Raw genomic sequence first — 16329 nt, 5'->3', positions numbered from 1 at the left:
ACAGTGGAAGTTGGGAACTGTTCAGAAAAGGTTTAAATTACTTCAGTTATAGCAAATCTACTTCATAATGAGATTTGGCAAGCCCCATTTATTTTTACTTTCAGAAGAGGTGACTTCATAAATTTCCTGTATGTAGGAAGTTAGAGTGATACTAGGAAGCTCTTGAATATTCTGTCTGTATCTTGAGTAACTGCCAGCTGAAGTTAGAAACATTTGAACAGGAAATAATGAGCTGAATGGTGAAGTAAAATGAGCCATTGGATCCTACTCAAGTGAAGTATGGATTCCTTTCTCTAGATTAGGTACTCTGTAATTTTTTTGAGTTGGAGTGCGTACGTTCTCTGAAGTGTGTGAGCACAGATGAGTAGCATGAGAATATCTAAATAAACCAAACCTCCCTAATGGCCACCACTTGTGTTGCCGTGTGGTTATTACCATATACCTGGAAGGGAAGGTTGGGAGAAAAATTGTCACCAATAAATAACTTTCCTTAATACCTTATTTGAATGTACTGAATCATTAGGATAATGTATAATGGCATTAATTTAGATTTGTATTGGCTCCTCATACAGTGAAGTTACTCCACAGGTAGGATTTGCTTCACCTGATCTTACTGGAAGTCTTTAACTATAATGAGATCCTAAACAACTACTGTTAAGTGAGCTGAATCTTTCCTTACCTCTCTTACCTTGAAGATGATACAAGCTATGGAGGCGGCTAAACAGACTTAGTTGTAACTGGATCTGAATTTTCTTCTTCTATGTCCGAAAGTGATATTGGTCCTTCTGTTTATTAGATAGTATGCTTGATATGCTCTGCGCAGAAGTTTTTTTTTTAAGGGTTAGCCTCCTCATTACAAAATGCACTTGAGCAAAAAAGATACGTTTTTTCATACTGCAGTAGCTTTTAAGATAAAAATACAATTTTCTTATGCATATGTAACTGTAGTATTCCAGCTGTAATATTCTAGAACTTTATTTCAGCCATAAGACTGAAATACTTTGACTAAAACTTATTCAAAAATAGGTCTTGAAGATGTATATTTTGTTCTTCCCGCAGCTAATTTGAATTCACTGGTGTTATTGCAGGAGAAGCAATAAAGCTTTACTATAAGCTTTTCTTGCCAGATCAGACCAAACTCTGCATTTTTAGACTTTAAAAATAATCACTTTGATACTGTATATTTTGAAATAATTATATAGCCTTTTAAACAGTTGTCGGTTTCTAAGTGTTTCTAAGGTCTTGGTCAACTGCATATATTTAATTTCATGTGTTTATTAAAAAACACAGTGCTAGGAGAGAGGATGCCAACCTTTTCTATTTTATTTCTCAATTTTATGTTTTATTCTCAATTTCCCCGTAACTCTGTCAGCTACTTACCTACATGGCATTCATGACAAGCTGCTGTTGTGGGCTTTTTTTGCCTTTCCTCTTTGCCCTTTGTATCACTACAAAATCAGCACTGTCTCATCGGTATTCTGGTTATGAATATTTTAAATACTCTGAATATTCTTTTGGATTAACCATGAAAACTCTTTGCATGTAATGATCACTTTTGTGTTTGTTCTTCTATGTTAGTGTTTAACTTCCTGTAGCACTACAATATAATTATTTCTATTTTTTAGGTAGTAGAATGGAGACACAAGAGAAACGTGTATTTGAGATCTTCCCAAAATCTCCGGCTAAAGGTCCAGCCCCCGCCCCCCCCCCCCCCCATCACTTCTGCTGCTTAATCACAAGACTGACCTTTCTGGGCATTTTTTTATTCTTCCCTTGTACTTGCCAGGGATGCTCTGGCATAGAAGCTAACTTTGAGGATCATCTTGATGTGTTTTTGAATGGCAGCTTTAGCTTCCTGTTTGAAAGCGTTTTTTTTCTACTTTTATTTCCACAAGAGTAGAGTGAATTGTAGAATTGTATTTTGTCTCTTCATTTTACTCTCTTAAAACAGTTTTGGCATGTGTTGAGGTTGCTTTAATTATATTTTTTTTTTTGTTGTTACCAAGAGCGCAGTAGGTTATTGATCTAAAGAAACTTAAATGTGCTCCGGAAAATCATGCATATTGAAGTGGTGTAACTTGAATAAAGTGGGTATTTTTCAAAATACACAACTCAATATCCCAGTGTAATAGCATCCTGAAAAATTAAACCCTATGAAATTTACGTACTTATGATTCGGTGATTAATAATTTTCAAATTAAAACTTTCAAATTGTCTGAAATGTCAAGTGTGCATTCTGGGAATCTGCTAAAAATAGGGAAATATTTATGCAAAAGAACTAAAATACCAAACACCAAAATCTTGAGCAACCAAAACTTAGAACACTTGGCAAAATAAATATGCCATCTGAAAATGTTAATTTTGGCAAATAACTAAGACTTTATTTGAAGAAGTGATAGTTTTTTCTAAGGTATTTTATAGAAATAAAGTTTAAAATATTTTCTGTTTAATTCTAAATTACTTCTAATTTAATGTAGTTATCCAATTACAGCCCAATAGCATGGAAAAAGATTCAATTCCCTTTTTCTATCTCTTCCTCCCACTATGGTTATATAATGCAATAATTTCTACTGTGAATTTGAAAATAAAATTTCTGAGGGAATCCTGTCTTGGCTAAATCTGAAAAGTTATGGGAGTTGCATATTATTACACAACTGCGTATTTGGGAAGAGGTAGCAAAGAATGTTACGGTTTTTGCAGCTTTTATGATTCAGTGTGTTCAGGTGACACTTGCATACAGTTTGAATCTAAATGTCATTGTTGATGATATAACTTGATGCACAGAATGAAGGAACTGGGTGCTGTGAGCTCAGTGTTAATCTTAAGCAATAGTATGTGGAGCTAAAGTGTCTTTCTATTGATCGAAGAAAAATTGCTGTGGCAGTTTGAGGCAATGAATCCGAGCTTCCACAGTTGCAGTTTCAATTTTTGAATGGATAATCAGATCACCAAACAAATTCATTGAAATTTATTCTAGAGATACCAGAGAATCAGCTTTACTAAAGTTAAAAGTAATCACACTGCTTTTGGATGAGACAATAATTGAGGAAAGCAACTATTTATCCTCCTTGTGTTTGAGCTAGGAAGTTGTCAGTTCTGATCTTCTACATCAATATCCTTGCTGCTATTTCCACCTTTGCTTCAATGTATTTCTAGCACTAGTGTTTTGGTTTTCTTTCCCTTCCACAGAGGTATTTGTTATAGTAGGAGATTCTCATGGAGGACTTACCTCTGAGAACTGTTTACGATCAGCTTTTGATGCATGATATAATTTGTGCAAATCGGGGAACAGGTACATGCATTTCACCTTTTACCTGAAAAGAAAATACTGTTTTCCCAAGTTCTGATGGTAAACAATACCATTAATTATTTACCATATATGAGTACCTTTATTCAAGAATTTGCAGTAATGCAGCCCCGTAGCTTATAAATATCAAGCAAAAACGTCCTAACTGTGGAACACTGTGTTACTTCTAGTATATCTTTCTCGTATTGTTTCATTAAGAGATTAAACTGATTCATTCTCTGTAGTAAAACAACCCTCTTTTTGACACTGCAATAGCAATTGTTCTGTGTAAAGCAGTTTGTTCTGTTTTAGAACTACAAAATGAGATGGAGCAAGAATCTGGTGCAATTCTTTCATTTGAATAACCCGTCAGGTTTTTTTAGGTTAATGCTGCTATTTATCTGAATGCATATTTTCCTTAAATGGGCTACTTCCAGAGCTGTGGAATTTTTCATTAGGGATAAGTATGAAAAGAAGAAGTATTATGATAAAAATGCAGCTAATGCCTTCAATGTAAGTAGTTTCACCAAGAATTCTGTCACTTTTCTTTTTTGAAAGCTACATAAGAGAAATGTAGAAAACATTATGTATGTTAAAGTGTCTTTCACAGTCAAAAACTTTGATGCAGAGCTAAATGTTTTCTCTCTCTTGAAAGCTATTCCTAGGTTTTATAAGTTCAACATACATTGTCTATTACATTTATAATGCGAAGTGTTATGATCCAACAAATAGCTTGCTTCCAACTCTTTATATTGTGTTTTTAACTCTTTATATTGTGTTTTTCTCTTTCAGTAATGGGTAGTTCCTCAGCTATATTTTGAGTCCTTTCTGAGTATCTTTTCCCATGTTACAGGGATAAGATAGGATTACTGTTTCTGGTGACTTTGTCTTCCCTCGTTCTCTGTAATTACCTTGATGAGAAATCCTATGGTGTTTTGGGCCCCTCTTCTAAGGGTCTTTTATTGGTCTGCTGAATTCCAGACTTCCTTGCAGTGAGGTGCACTGTAATAGCAAACATGGGCAATATGACAAACCAGCTGTTGAATCATGTAGCTGTGTTCACTACAGTAAGTTGGTGAGTGCTTTTCTAGCAAAGCAGTTTAGAAAATGTCAGCCTTTGCTGAAGCTCACAGCCTTGTTTGGTTTTTTTGGCTATTTCTGGGACATACAATCTAGTTTATATATTTTTATTTGTGCTTTAACTTTGATAGGGAAAGGAGTGCAAGTGTGGGTATAAAGAGTGGGAGTTTATGCTGCCTTTCCCATCTGAGAAAATGGATCTTTCAATGATAGTTTCATTCGGAAGGGAAAACCTCCAAACTTGCAAACTAGAGAAGGGTATTTCAGTAAGCATTGTTGAGGTAGGGGGAAAATTGCTTCATTTGAGAGGTAAAATACAACTGTGGTTTGAATTACACTGTCAGTTACCCTTCTTTACTTTTATTGCTAAGTAGAAAATAGGAAGAATTGTTTAAAATTATGCTTTACAAAGTTCAAAAGACTCCTGAGATCTTTCTAAATAGAGAACCTAAGTGTCTAATATAGTAGTCCACTGCTGCCTTAATGTGTTTGAAGGAGTAATCAGATTTTGCTTTATCGTATGTCAAGTAATTTTATTCACTTACCTGTGATAACAGCAAGGGTAAAATCCAGACAAGCTGAGACGCATGTTACTGCTGAGTAGGGAACACCATTTTATTTCTTCCTACTTGGGTTTTTCTTTCATTGACTAATCTAAATGGTTTAATCTCTTTGAGATAGAAACAAAATCTGATAATGAAATATTTTGGCAGCAGATGACTTGTGCACATTCACATTCATCTGCATTTCTTCAAGGCCACCAAACATCAGGCTTGAGGTGGGCAATCTGAAATCCTGAAAGTACACAATACTGAATTCGCTGAACTACTGTAGTGCCCATAGTTCTAATGTGCTGCTTGTATTGGATTACCCTCCTTGCTCTGTCCCCAGCCCAGCTCGTGTGCACGTGTAGTGCAGTGACTGGTGGTCAGTGATCATCTTTCAGGTGGGCCTGGGACTGACAGGGAAAAGGAGGAAAAGGCGCAGCTGGGCCTCCATTCTGCATGTCTGGTATGCTGCTTTCCTGCTCCTGGATGGTGTTGGCAGGGAAGGGGAGAAGTTGCTCTATGCTTCCAGCACATGGAGGTCTGTGAGGAGTTTTAGAAGAATGGGGTGAGGAAGGGAGTTCTGCGGGGATACGTTTCTGTGCCCCTGTGCAGCAGGTGGTGATGGTTTCTAAAGCTTTCTTTTTGCAGTCCTGATGACATCCAAGACACCTTCCCTCTTCCCACCCTGCCAGGAGGTGGCTAAGATTACCTGGCAACTGAAGCGATTCCTGCTTGTAGGCCTCAGCATTTGCTAGCACGATGCTTTCATGAGTAATAATCTTGTGACCTGTTCAGGTGGGGAGCCTATGCTTCAACATGGCAAGCTCTTTTCTTCCAGAAAATTTGTATTACCCCACTTACTTTTTCAGAGAGCACCCTGTGCCTTATTTTTAATCAAAATCAGAATTGCTGGGGTGATGCGAACTTTTTAGTGCACTCACTTTTTGTTATCACCTTTGCAATAGCAATGGCCTTCTGCTTGGATTAAGACTGGTTTAAGTTGGAGATGTGTATGTATGTTGTCATTTGGTAAAATGAATCCCTTCAAGGTATGAGCAGGTAATACAGAAGTGCAGAAACAGGCTTGTTATGACCTAAGGGCTGCTTTCCTTAACCAGGTAATTTCACTGAGGTTTAAAAATTCAAGAGGCTTTCCTGGATTTTGTCCACTGTTACAAGTTGCTTGTGGTAAAAGCTTCCTGTAGCTTAAAAATTGTTTTGAACAGATTATCTTAAAACATGCGGCACAATATTTCTCTTACCTTAATTTTGGCAAGATCATAAATCTTTTTACATTTGTCTAACACTATAACAACTGTGCTAGTGTTAATGTACTCTGACTGTTGGAGCCCAAGAGTATATGTGAAGGTTCAGTTCCTGGTTCTATGATGCTTAGGTTTCATGTATCTTTTCCCTTGTTACAAAATTTTTATCTAAAATTGTTAATTATATGAGATGGGTTTTTTCTGACAAGACTATTATATTACTATATTTGGGGTTTAGAGATGCATACTATAATAACAAAATTAGCTAGTACAGAGACCAGTAGTGCCATCAAATATGCAGACTAAATACAGGCAAATATGAAAAATTAACAATTTTTTTTCACGGTTCACTGAAAAGGAATGCCGGATAAAGCTGCGTGCAAAAAAAGCATCTGCAGTTTTATTGTCTAGTTAAATGCATTATTCTATTTAAAATGTAAGTAGAAATTAAATATACATTACAAAACTGACAAAGCAGTGTGACTTTAAAAAATATTTAAAATCTATTAAAATGCATAGATCTCAGAGTCTTCAGATCTGTCATTATTGGGAAAATGTGAAATGCTGGTTCTGCATCACTGCTTAGGACTGAGTGGTACATTTTACTCTGCTGTTAAGAGTGGGTTGTCGGTAAATAATTATCCTCGTTTCCATGCTCAGACTTGGTGCAGGCATGTAACTTCTTTACAGAAAGACCTGAGAGGCTGACAGCCTTGAACAGTGGCGTGTTTGGGGTTTTTGTTTTCATTTTTCTTTCATTGTATTTCTGTAGTTTTGTTTAGTTTGGTACTGGGAAATATTCTGGTAGGTTAGGCCTAATTCTTAGGCTTTAGTCTTGAGAAAAATCTTCTGAAATACAGCAGGCATGGTAGCCCCAGGTAAGCAAGCTATGGTGCTCAGGGTCAGGTTAGGAGATGTAGGTAGGGAATTTGTCAAAGTGATCCCACTATGCTTGTTCCTTCTTTTCACAGATGTACTTTCATATGTACTTCAAGTGAAACAAGAAGCAGGAGCTTTAAATCACAACAAGCAGTGTATCTTGGGGGGGGGGGGGGGGGGGGAGCCTGGGAAAAAATAAAAATGGAAATGGTCTATTAATTATTTTCTGCTAACACTGATAATACAGTTAAAATTAATCTGATATTTAAAGAAATAGGCTGATGTGGATGAGTTCTATGGGCGCCTTTCAGTTTTTTTGGAATATTTATACTTTTTTAGATCTTACTTGGAGCAGAAACCTTTTTCTAATCATTATAAATTGTTAGTGTTTTGTATGTGTTTGCTACTTGATAATGTTATAAGACAAGACGAAAAAGTTTCAGAATGTCTAACAATGCATTTGTAGAAATACTTTTTCCAGACTACTGGAATATTGCCATTTTAAAAAAAAAATCCATTTAGCTGTTGTTAAGGTAGCAGTATTTACTTTTAAGCTTTATTCTGATCATTGTAAAGAAGAGAATTTTGAGTAAATTAGCCTACCCAGGGAGGCAAACTGATTTTTTTTTTTTTTTTTTTTTTTTTGGTACCCCATCGAAGTATCTTCAGATGCATGTCAGCTCTTTGAAAAACTCTTATAGTTGCAATGATCTGTAAATGCTTAGATACATGTTACAAATGCTTAGTTGTAGGGTTGTGGTATTATGACTGAAACTGTGAAGACAATTGTATTGTATTTATGATATTTAGGAAAATGTATCCTTATTATCAAAGTATATTCCATTTAAGCAGCGTAGCCCATGACAGGGTTAGAACTAGTATTTCTCAAGCCAGTGCCTATCATAATTCTCACCCAACATTAACAAGAGTCACAAAAGATCAACACTTGCTTTCTCAGAAAACAGTTCATAGTTCTACTGTGGTGAAACCTCGGTTTGTCGAGACTTGTAAAGACCAACTGCTTAAGAAACTCACATCTCTTGATCTGGCCAGCTGCTTCCCTGTTTCACTTTGGTGTGATGTAATTTTGAAACATTCAGGACTTCATGGGGTTTTATGCCTTTTCTGTATGCTTAAATTTAAGAAGAAGAATACAAGTGAAAACACTTGAAGCTGACAGGATGTTACATGGGAATATATATATATATTCTGTGAATAACACATGTGGTTTGGTTTTGTTAATGGCGGGAATTTTTTTGCTCTTTGAATAATCAACTTGGGAGCAGCGGGTAGCAGTTAGCAAGTCCACTTATTTTGAATATCCTCAGCATAATACTGTTGTCCTAGAATTAATTTTCTGCCAAACCTCTTGATTTTTAGGCATACATAAGCTGTGAATGATGCAAAGTATAGCACAGAATCCAAACTTCACACAGTAGTGAAATGATTAGGGCATCTTTGGAAATGATGCATCTAAGATATGAAAACATGAGCTATTTACTGCGCAATATACTATGCTGTTTGACTTGATTTATCCCTGAAAGCTTGTACAATGCAATTGAGAGCTTGCATCGCTTCTGTAGTTAACCACAGACAGTTACCGTAGGTCAAGGGGTGTGAGGTAATTTTCTATGTTAAAACTCTCCTTCAGGTGGGTGCTGTCACCAAACTCTTCAGGAATATAATTCCGCTGCAGGCTTGCACCAGATTGTCGCTTTAAAGCACAGGCAAATCCTCTTGTATTTATCATAGGGGTTCTTGTACACAACAGTCCTGGAACTGAAGGGCAAAGAAAGCAGTTTCACTTTTAACAATCTTAGTCCTGAAGGCTGTTGCCTATTAAATCTTTTGTTTGCTTTGGGCAAACAAAACTATTTATTAAACTCTTTACGCTCCTTTAGTTTACTGTCTCCTGGAGCACTCTTAGAGCGCAGCTTATAGTTGTACAAATAGCTTTCCCCAAGAATCTTGAGCCTGTATGCTTAAATAAATGACTTGAAGGACTGTTTCAGAATAGATGCTGTAAATGTAAGTGGAGCAAATGCAAGCCTTGTTGGAGACATACTTTGAGATGTTTGTTTTTATGAAAGTAATGTCTGAACAGAGTATTCATCTTGACTGATGTTCTCTGTATTGAGTCCAAAATACTTGTAATCAAAGCTATGCAGCTGATAAGGTGAAGGGACAGTTGTTAATGAGGCTCATGATCTTAGATGCAGTGATCAAGAGAAATAGCAAACATTGCTTGTTTTAGGGTTTTGGGAGTTAGTAAGAATCTCCCAAAATTACTGGTTAGAGGAAGTAAGCATTGAAGTAGATGATTGCACAGTTTGCCGATAAGCCAAGAGGAAATGTATAATTTTTAGAATCTTTTAGAAAAAAAGGTTCCAGAAAGAAAAAATCTGTCTAAAATAAGCTATTGAGTAACAGCTGCTGGGTTGATTCTTTGAGACACAGGAGTGCACTAATGAAGGGGTTTCTGGTACCCAGTCCAAATCATTTAATTTGACTGTATCTACGTGCTGCTAAGTTAAAAGTGTACTAAAGTTGCACAGAGGTTCAGGAAATCAAGTTGGAAGCAATCATATTTTCCAAATTTTTTAAAAGCTCAGTACAGCCTCTTTGATGTAAAATACAAACTGTGAAAAGACAGTCTTGCTTAAAAGATTGTTTATTTTTGTATCTTTATACCACACAAGTAATGAGGAGAAGCAGTGAGGTCACTGTGTTGAGTTTGGAAAAAGATTAGCAGTGTAGGTATTATCACAAACAATCTCAGCAGTTTTAAATAAAAGTAAGTATATAGAAGAAGAAAGAGCACAACTTCTCAGAATGCATATGGAAATGGCCTTGTTCAGGGTGGATGCTGAATCAACTTAAATGGATTCCAGGTACTTTCAGTCTCAAAATTTACAGACTAGCACAGTCTATTCCACTGCATGAAGTGGGAATATATTATCATGTCCTGACAATGTTTAGAGAATAATAAACGAAGATTCTATATTTAAGAAAGGGTGTAAATTGTGTGGAGCAGAAGTTTCATATAACCCTAAAGTTCAGTGAAGGAAAAGAATAATGGTTCTACGTTTTTCATGCTTTCCTAAGACATTGTGTATAGTTTAAAAGCCATGAACTTAAACAGGCAACTGGATAAAATGTGATGCGAATTTAGAGATTTTTCCAAAGTGATCTTAAATGAGATTAAATCCATAATACCTTTACCACACTAAAATTAAGGTGCCTACATGACATATATGGATGAACTGGGGTGAGATAGGGTATGTGAACAGGAAATTTATAGTAGCTAGCATCCAGAAGCATTTAGTCATTGAGCTGGAGAGAGATTACCAGTTAAGTCTCCCCGTATTGCAAGAACCACTGTGGGTTTTTAGTGGTCTATGAAGAACTTGTGAATCAAGTGATATGAAGTATTTTTGAAATATGCTAATGGAGATGGGCATCAATAGGAAGCACTGAAATGCCATACAAGAATTATGACTTGTGGGGCAGGGGTAGTGGAAATGAGATAAATTAGTTTGCAAGATCATGCTGTTAGAATGGGTTGGACTGCAGAATCATAGAATAGCTCAGGCTGGAAGAGACCCTTCATGATCATCCAGTTCTCCCTGCTTAAAGTGGGGTCAGCTAGAACAGGTTGCTTAGAGCTGTGTCCAGTTGAATTTTGAATATCCCCAGGGCTGGAGACTCCACAACCCCCTCCGAGTAAACTGCTCCAGAATTCAACTACCCACACAATAACGAAAAAAAAACCAAAAACAAACCAACCACCAAAAAAACCCCTATGCTTATGTTTCAATGGAATTTCCTGTGTTTCAATTTGTGTTCAGTGCCTCTTGGTCCTGTTTCTGGATACTACAGGCAACATTGTGCCTCAGTCTTGGCTCCCTGCCACCAGGTATTTATACATATTAATAAGACTTCCCTCTTCCAGGCCCCCTCCTCCCTTAGCTTTCTCTCCTCCAGGGTAAACAGTGTTAATTCACTAAGTCACTCCTTGTCTGAAAAGTGCTCCAGTCTTTTAATCATCTTAGTGTCCCTTTGCTGGATTTGGCTCCAGTCTGCCCACATCTCTCTCGTACTTGTGAGCCCAGAACTGGCCATGTTTCTAGCTCATGTTCAACTTGTCCACCCAGACCTCCAGGTCCTCTTCTGCAAATCTGCTTTCCAGCCAGGTGACAACCAGCCTGTACCGGTGCAGGGGGTTATTCTTCCCCAGGTGCGGGACTTGGCACTTCTCTTTGAACTTCACATGGTTCCTGCTGGCCCATCTTGTCAATGGTGCTCTGAATGGCAGCACACCTATCTAGTGTATCAACCACCCCTCCTCATTCTGTGTCATCTGCTATCTTGCTGGTGATGTACCAGCGTAGTCCTATTGCATGTGTTATTAATGAAGAAGTTAAGTAGTGTTGGCCTCGGTATCAATGCCTGGGTATATCATTAGTGACTTTGCCCCCAGTGGTTAAATGAATGAGTTAGAGAAGCCAAGGTGTGCATATGCCAGCTGCATTCCTAGTAGCTCCCACGTGCAGGGTCTTGTTTTCCCTGGTTCCGTAAGTACTTTCATTTGAGGAGTAGTTCACACAGCTGGACTGCCTAGCTACAAGTTACTAAGTCCAAGTAAACAAAGCTTCTGCCAAAGCTGAAATCTGTAGTGACTGCATTGCCAGTTTAACATGGATCATGAAAATGTAAACGATCCTGCATGCAGCAGAGCAAGCCGCTTAGCAGAAAAAAAGGTATTGTTGTGAAGTGTTGGGAAGCTCTCGGTAAAGACAGTTTTCCCTGGAACAAATACAGAAGACATCCGTTAGGTTGCACAGGGGAAATGGAGGGCACTCCAGTAAAAGATTAAAAGCATCTGTTTTGATTATCCTGTGTCAGCCTTTAATTAAGCCATGGTGACTCTCCATAAATATCTCAGGAGGTGGTTACCTGAAGCAGAAGCTAAATAATCTAAAACAAAATGTGGGCAACAACATGTATGGATGCTCTTGGTTAGAGCTGGAAAAAATATTTTGAACTCAAGTCTAATACTATTAAATATATTTGTATTTCTCAGAACACTAATTGCACCTCTGCTTGATGTAAATTTTATGAATGTCTGTAGCTCTGCACACAGTCAGAACTACAGCTAGCTTGTGCACAAGCTTCACCGTATTCCTGTAACAGGATATGGGCACTCTGAAGGGATGTAGGAGTGGTAAGTGTGTTCAGAATGTTGCCAGAAGAGCAGTACTGGCATCTCTGAAAAGCCAGCTGCTGCTGTGTTTTGTGAAACGTGGGACACGACCCTTTTTATGTGATGTCCAGTGGTTAGAGTACTGAATAGAGGAGACATTTTTAGTAACTCTAAAAAAAGCCTTGTCAGTTAGCCTAAAGAAGTCTTGCAGAAATTCATAGGTAAGTGTTACTGATAGTACATTACTATTCTCATTTTCCTGTCAGTATTTCGGGAATAGGCCTCTTTAAAAAATGACAAGCAATTGGTTGTGTGTTTATATGCATTTAATAGCAGCCTGTAATTGCTGGTACTTTAAAATAAAATACGAATTTTAGCGTTGTCAACGTTTGTTGGAGATACACAGTAATAAAGTCAAAAGTCTGCTGAAATAAGAAAAACATATCTATTAGCTGAAGTTAAAACCTGTCAAACGAGTGTAGAGTAGTCCTCTTCATTTAGGTCATTTCCCAGTATATTGTGTGCTTATGAAATGGCCACTCGAGGGCACCTTTGTATTTGGTTCAGCTGCAAATTTACTGAATATATTGACGTGGTTTGATAGCACACTCATTTTTTAATCTCTTGAATCTTCTGAGTGATAGCACCCTAAATTTTATATTTTAATGGAAGCTTAATATAGGTTTCTAAAGCTTTAACTTGAATACTTTTTAATAAAAAGCTAAATAGTAATATTTATTACATAAAGAGCAGGATTTGGGAAAAACTACAAATAAAAGTTGGTGAAAACTTAATTTAGTACACTGACCTTATTGACCAATAGTGTTTGTATGACTGTTACCATCAGTAATATGTTAGTACAAACTGAACTAAGGTAAAATAATTCTGAGATTTTGTATGTTTTCTGATAGGTTCATTTAAAGACTCTTGTAAGCTTACTTTTTTCACTCGTAGTAGTCTGGTGCACAGACTAAATCAAAGCCATTGGGTCAAATACTGTTTGTGCTGATGCTTTTACATGAACTATTGACATAGCATGTATTTGGATATTGCTACTACTAAGTAATAACTTCATAAATACTACAAAAGTTTTTAATGGGGAAAATGGGGACAGGTCACTTATTGCCCTGTAAGAGGGGCAGGGAACTGGAGTAATACTGTAAACCTGCAGACCCTTTCTTTTCTGATCTTAAGTTTTTGTGAACCAAAGAGTCTCTCACAGAACATAGGTGAAAATGAAATCTTACAGGACTGTTGCATGCGTCTGTATTTTCTTGCTCAGTACTGAATGTACCTGATGTTTTACGGACAGTATTGAGCTTCATTATGCAAAATGGTTATTTTTACTTCATCAGCTTTCTAAAAAGGAGCCCCAAAACACAAACAATGGAAAGAGATTCAAGAATTGCTAAACATAAAATGGCTACAAGTCTTTTGGTCTGAAACCCGATCAAAATTTTGTGGACATACGAGTATAAACGTGGAAACTTAAGAAACAGCTCCTTGCCTTCATTCCCTTTTTAAAACTATTCTGAACTCAATTCTTAATCAAAATACCCAACTACTCTTCAGTTAAAAATTAAAATGAAATACTCAGATGCTATTTGTCAGTTTGCAGTACATTCTTAATGCACACAAGCACGTCAACTTTGGGTTTTTTCTAGCAGCAGGTATGGTTGGTTGCAGGGGTTGCCATTGGTTTTGTTTGGTACTTTATAAAGTGCCAACAATCAAGGACGCCTTAGTTGACAACATTCCAGAGCTTAGTGCTAACATGTTATCAGAGTAGATCAGTGTCTGCTTCTTCACTTGAATTCTGGAAGATTCTGGAAATTGTTTTTTGGATTTTGATGTGGAAATTTAGATGAGGTTTTGATCGCTTGTCTTCAGTGGTTTCGATGACAAATCTTATTCTTAGTACCTTCCTGCTCAAATGTCTTTTTCCATTGGATCAAAATTAAACAAAGATATTTTCTACCTTTCCTGTTGTCTGCTCTTCAGACATCATAATTGGTGTTAGTATTGGCCAGTTTTTCTAGAAACTAATTCTTTAGCTTTTTTTCTCTGTGCTTTCACTGGAATATAACAATTGGATTAAAACTGACGAATTGGAAAAGTGGGAACAGAAGACAATTATTGCTGTGGAATACTGGGTTTTTTGCAAAACATTTTTTTTTTTATTTTGCTGCACCAAAGAGGAGATGTCTCCTTGTAAAGAACAGTATTTTCAGGTACTCGGACTTGGATCCAAGCATGGAGTAATTTTCCTGTACTGATGCTTTTGATGAAGCTTATGGAAACAAATAATTATTAATAAAGGCTGATAAATACCAAATAGAAAACTCTTATGTTACTTTGATGTAGCATTTATATAGTGCTGCTTTTCAGTGATCTCAGTGTCCTAAAAAGCAGTTTTTAGATTATTATTAAAATGCTGCTTTGCAATCCTGAATGGTGATCAGGGTTTTACTATAAATTTTTAAAGTGTGTTTGTGGCTTTCAACTAATTAAAAGCAGTTTCACCAGGACTTAGTGCAGCGTTTACTCCAGGACAGTTGCATGCATATACCTGTCGTGGCTGAGTGCTTTGATACTGGTGTTAGTCTAACTTCAGCGCTCTCTCTACTGGCCCCGAGTGTAGAAATAGGTCGCTTATCAGATGCTTTCTCATTTGTCATTTGTTGGCAAGTTAATAAATCTCTTTTGACTACAGATGGGAATGGCTCTGTTCTGTAAAGATACTGCTTTATCACTGCAGTAGTTTTTTTAAAAAAAAAAGATTTACTGAAAATGCAAGCCAGCAGCACACAACTTGTTGTCAACCACTGCTCCTTATTGGTGCTTCATCTGTTCAGTAACTTAACATTGGCCATAGCTAATGGTACGTCTGCACTGCGAACAGGACGTAGAAGGTGTTAATACTAACTTTGAACGGTCTAATCTGGGGTTTGGCAATGAATCATCAAGCGTAGAAGTTGTATAGGCTTGATTTATGCTAATGAGAAAGATTATCTGTCCAGGTTTTTGCTGCATATTACATCTGTGAAGTGTGCTGCAGTTTGAAAATACAAACATACCACAACCTTTCAAAGTAAGAGTTGGGGGACAGTACAAGGGAAAACAAAACTTGTGAGGTTTTATTGACAGCTCAGAATCTCAAGCAACTTCACTGGTTTTCTAAAATATGGGACTAGTTGGAGTTAAAAATGACTATTCTGAAATCTCCTGAAAACCAAGTGCTTTGGCTAAGGGATCTGGTTTCTCTTGGTGCTTGAAGAGGGTATCAGCATCCATAATAACGACTTGGATATTAGTGAAAATTCGGTCTTCTAACCGAAAAAATCCCAAGATAATAATAGAATACCCTTAAATCGCAGTGTTATTATAATTTTCAGTTTTATTTGATGCTAGTTCTGGTATATGGGCATTACCCAACATGACAGCTGACAGACAAGGAGCAGAACAGCTGGCGCTGCAGGGACTTGATTCTAGCTGGAGAGCACTGCCTCTCCCTCGGGCTCCTCGGCACTCGGCGAGGGCCGGGCTGGATGCTCTGAGGTCAGGGGGCGGCTGGTTCAGTGCCAGCTGGCAACCTGCACAGGGTTAACAAGTCAGCTCTCCCCGAAGTGTCAGCTTGTCCCAATGGCAAGTATTTTCCCAAGCTTCTCTGGTACCCCAACCAACTCTCCGTACTCTGACTGATAACTGCTCACCACAGCGCACTGCACCAGCCCCCCTTTTAATCCTGTTTTCTGTTCAGCTTTATCCAGCCACTCACTTTGACTTGATCGGATTTTTTCATTCAGATTTCCTTATTTGGTGCAGCGGGTAGATAAGAAATTTAACACCATGCAGTGGCAATAAAGCTGTTCAGCAGCCCGAACTCATACTATTGCTTTCATTGTATGAACTTAATCAGTTCTTTATACGTTGTCATGTGTCTTCTCTTAAAGATTAGCTTCAGTCATATGCCTTTTGTATTCCTGCTTAGCTGAATATTTACATATGTGAAGTGTGCTTTCAAGTGCTGTTTTTTAGCCTGAAGTGAATATAGTGCTGCTGTTTGTC

At 37.4% G+C, this 16329-nt stretch overlaps 1 protein-coding gene across 5 annotated transcripts in view; it reads left to right on the top strand.

The window, feature by feature from the left end:
- The window catches only part of SMAP1 (small ArfGAP 1), a 96053-nt gene that overhangs the window by 27667 nt on the left and 52057 nt on the right, over positions 1 to 16329 (top strand). For all 5 annotated transcript variants that reach the window (XM_055712972.1, XM_055712971.1, XM_055712970.1 and 2 more), the window contains exon 4: positions 3724 to 3799. In XM_055712972.1, the coding sequence (XP_055568947.1) occupies positions 3724 to 3799 (76 nt within the window). The remainder of the gene's footprint in view (positions 1 to 3723; positions 3800 to 16329) is intronic.

Source organism: Falco cherrug, chromosome 6 (assembly GCF_023634085.1).
Source record: "Falco cherrug isolate bFalChe1 chromosome 6, bFalChe1.pri, whole genome shotgun sequence".
In the NCBI taxonomy this organism is placed as follows: domain Eukaryota; kingdom Metazoa; phylum Chordata; class Aves; order Falconiformes; family Falconidae; genus Falco; species Falco cherrug.
The sequence above is the reverse complement of the archived record's forward strand: the minus strand, read 5'-3'. Positions and strand labels throughout refer to the sequence as shown.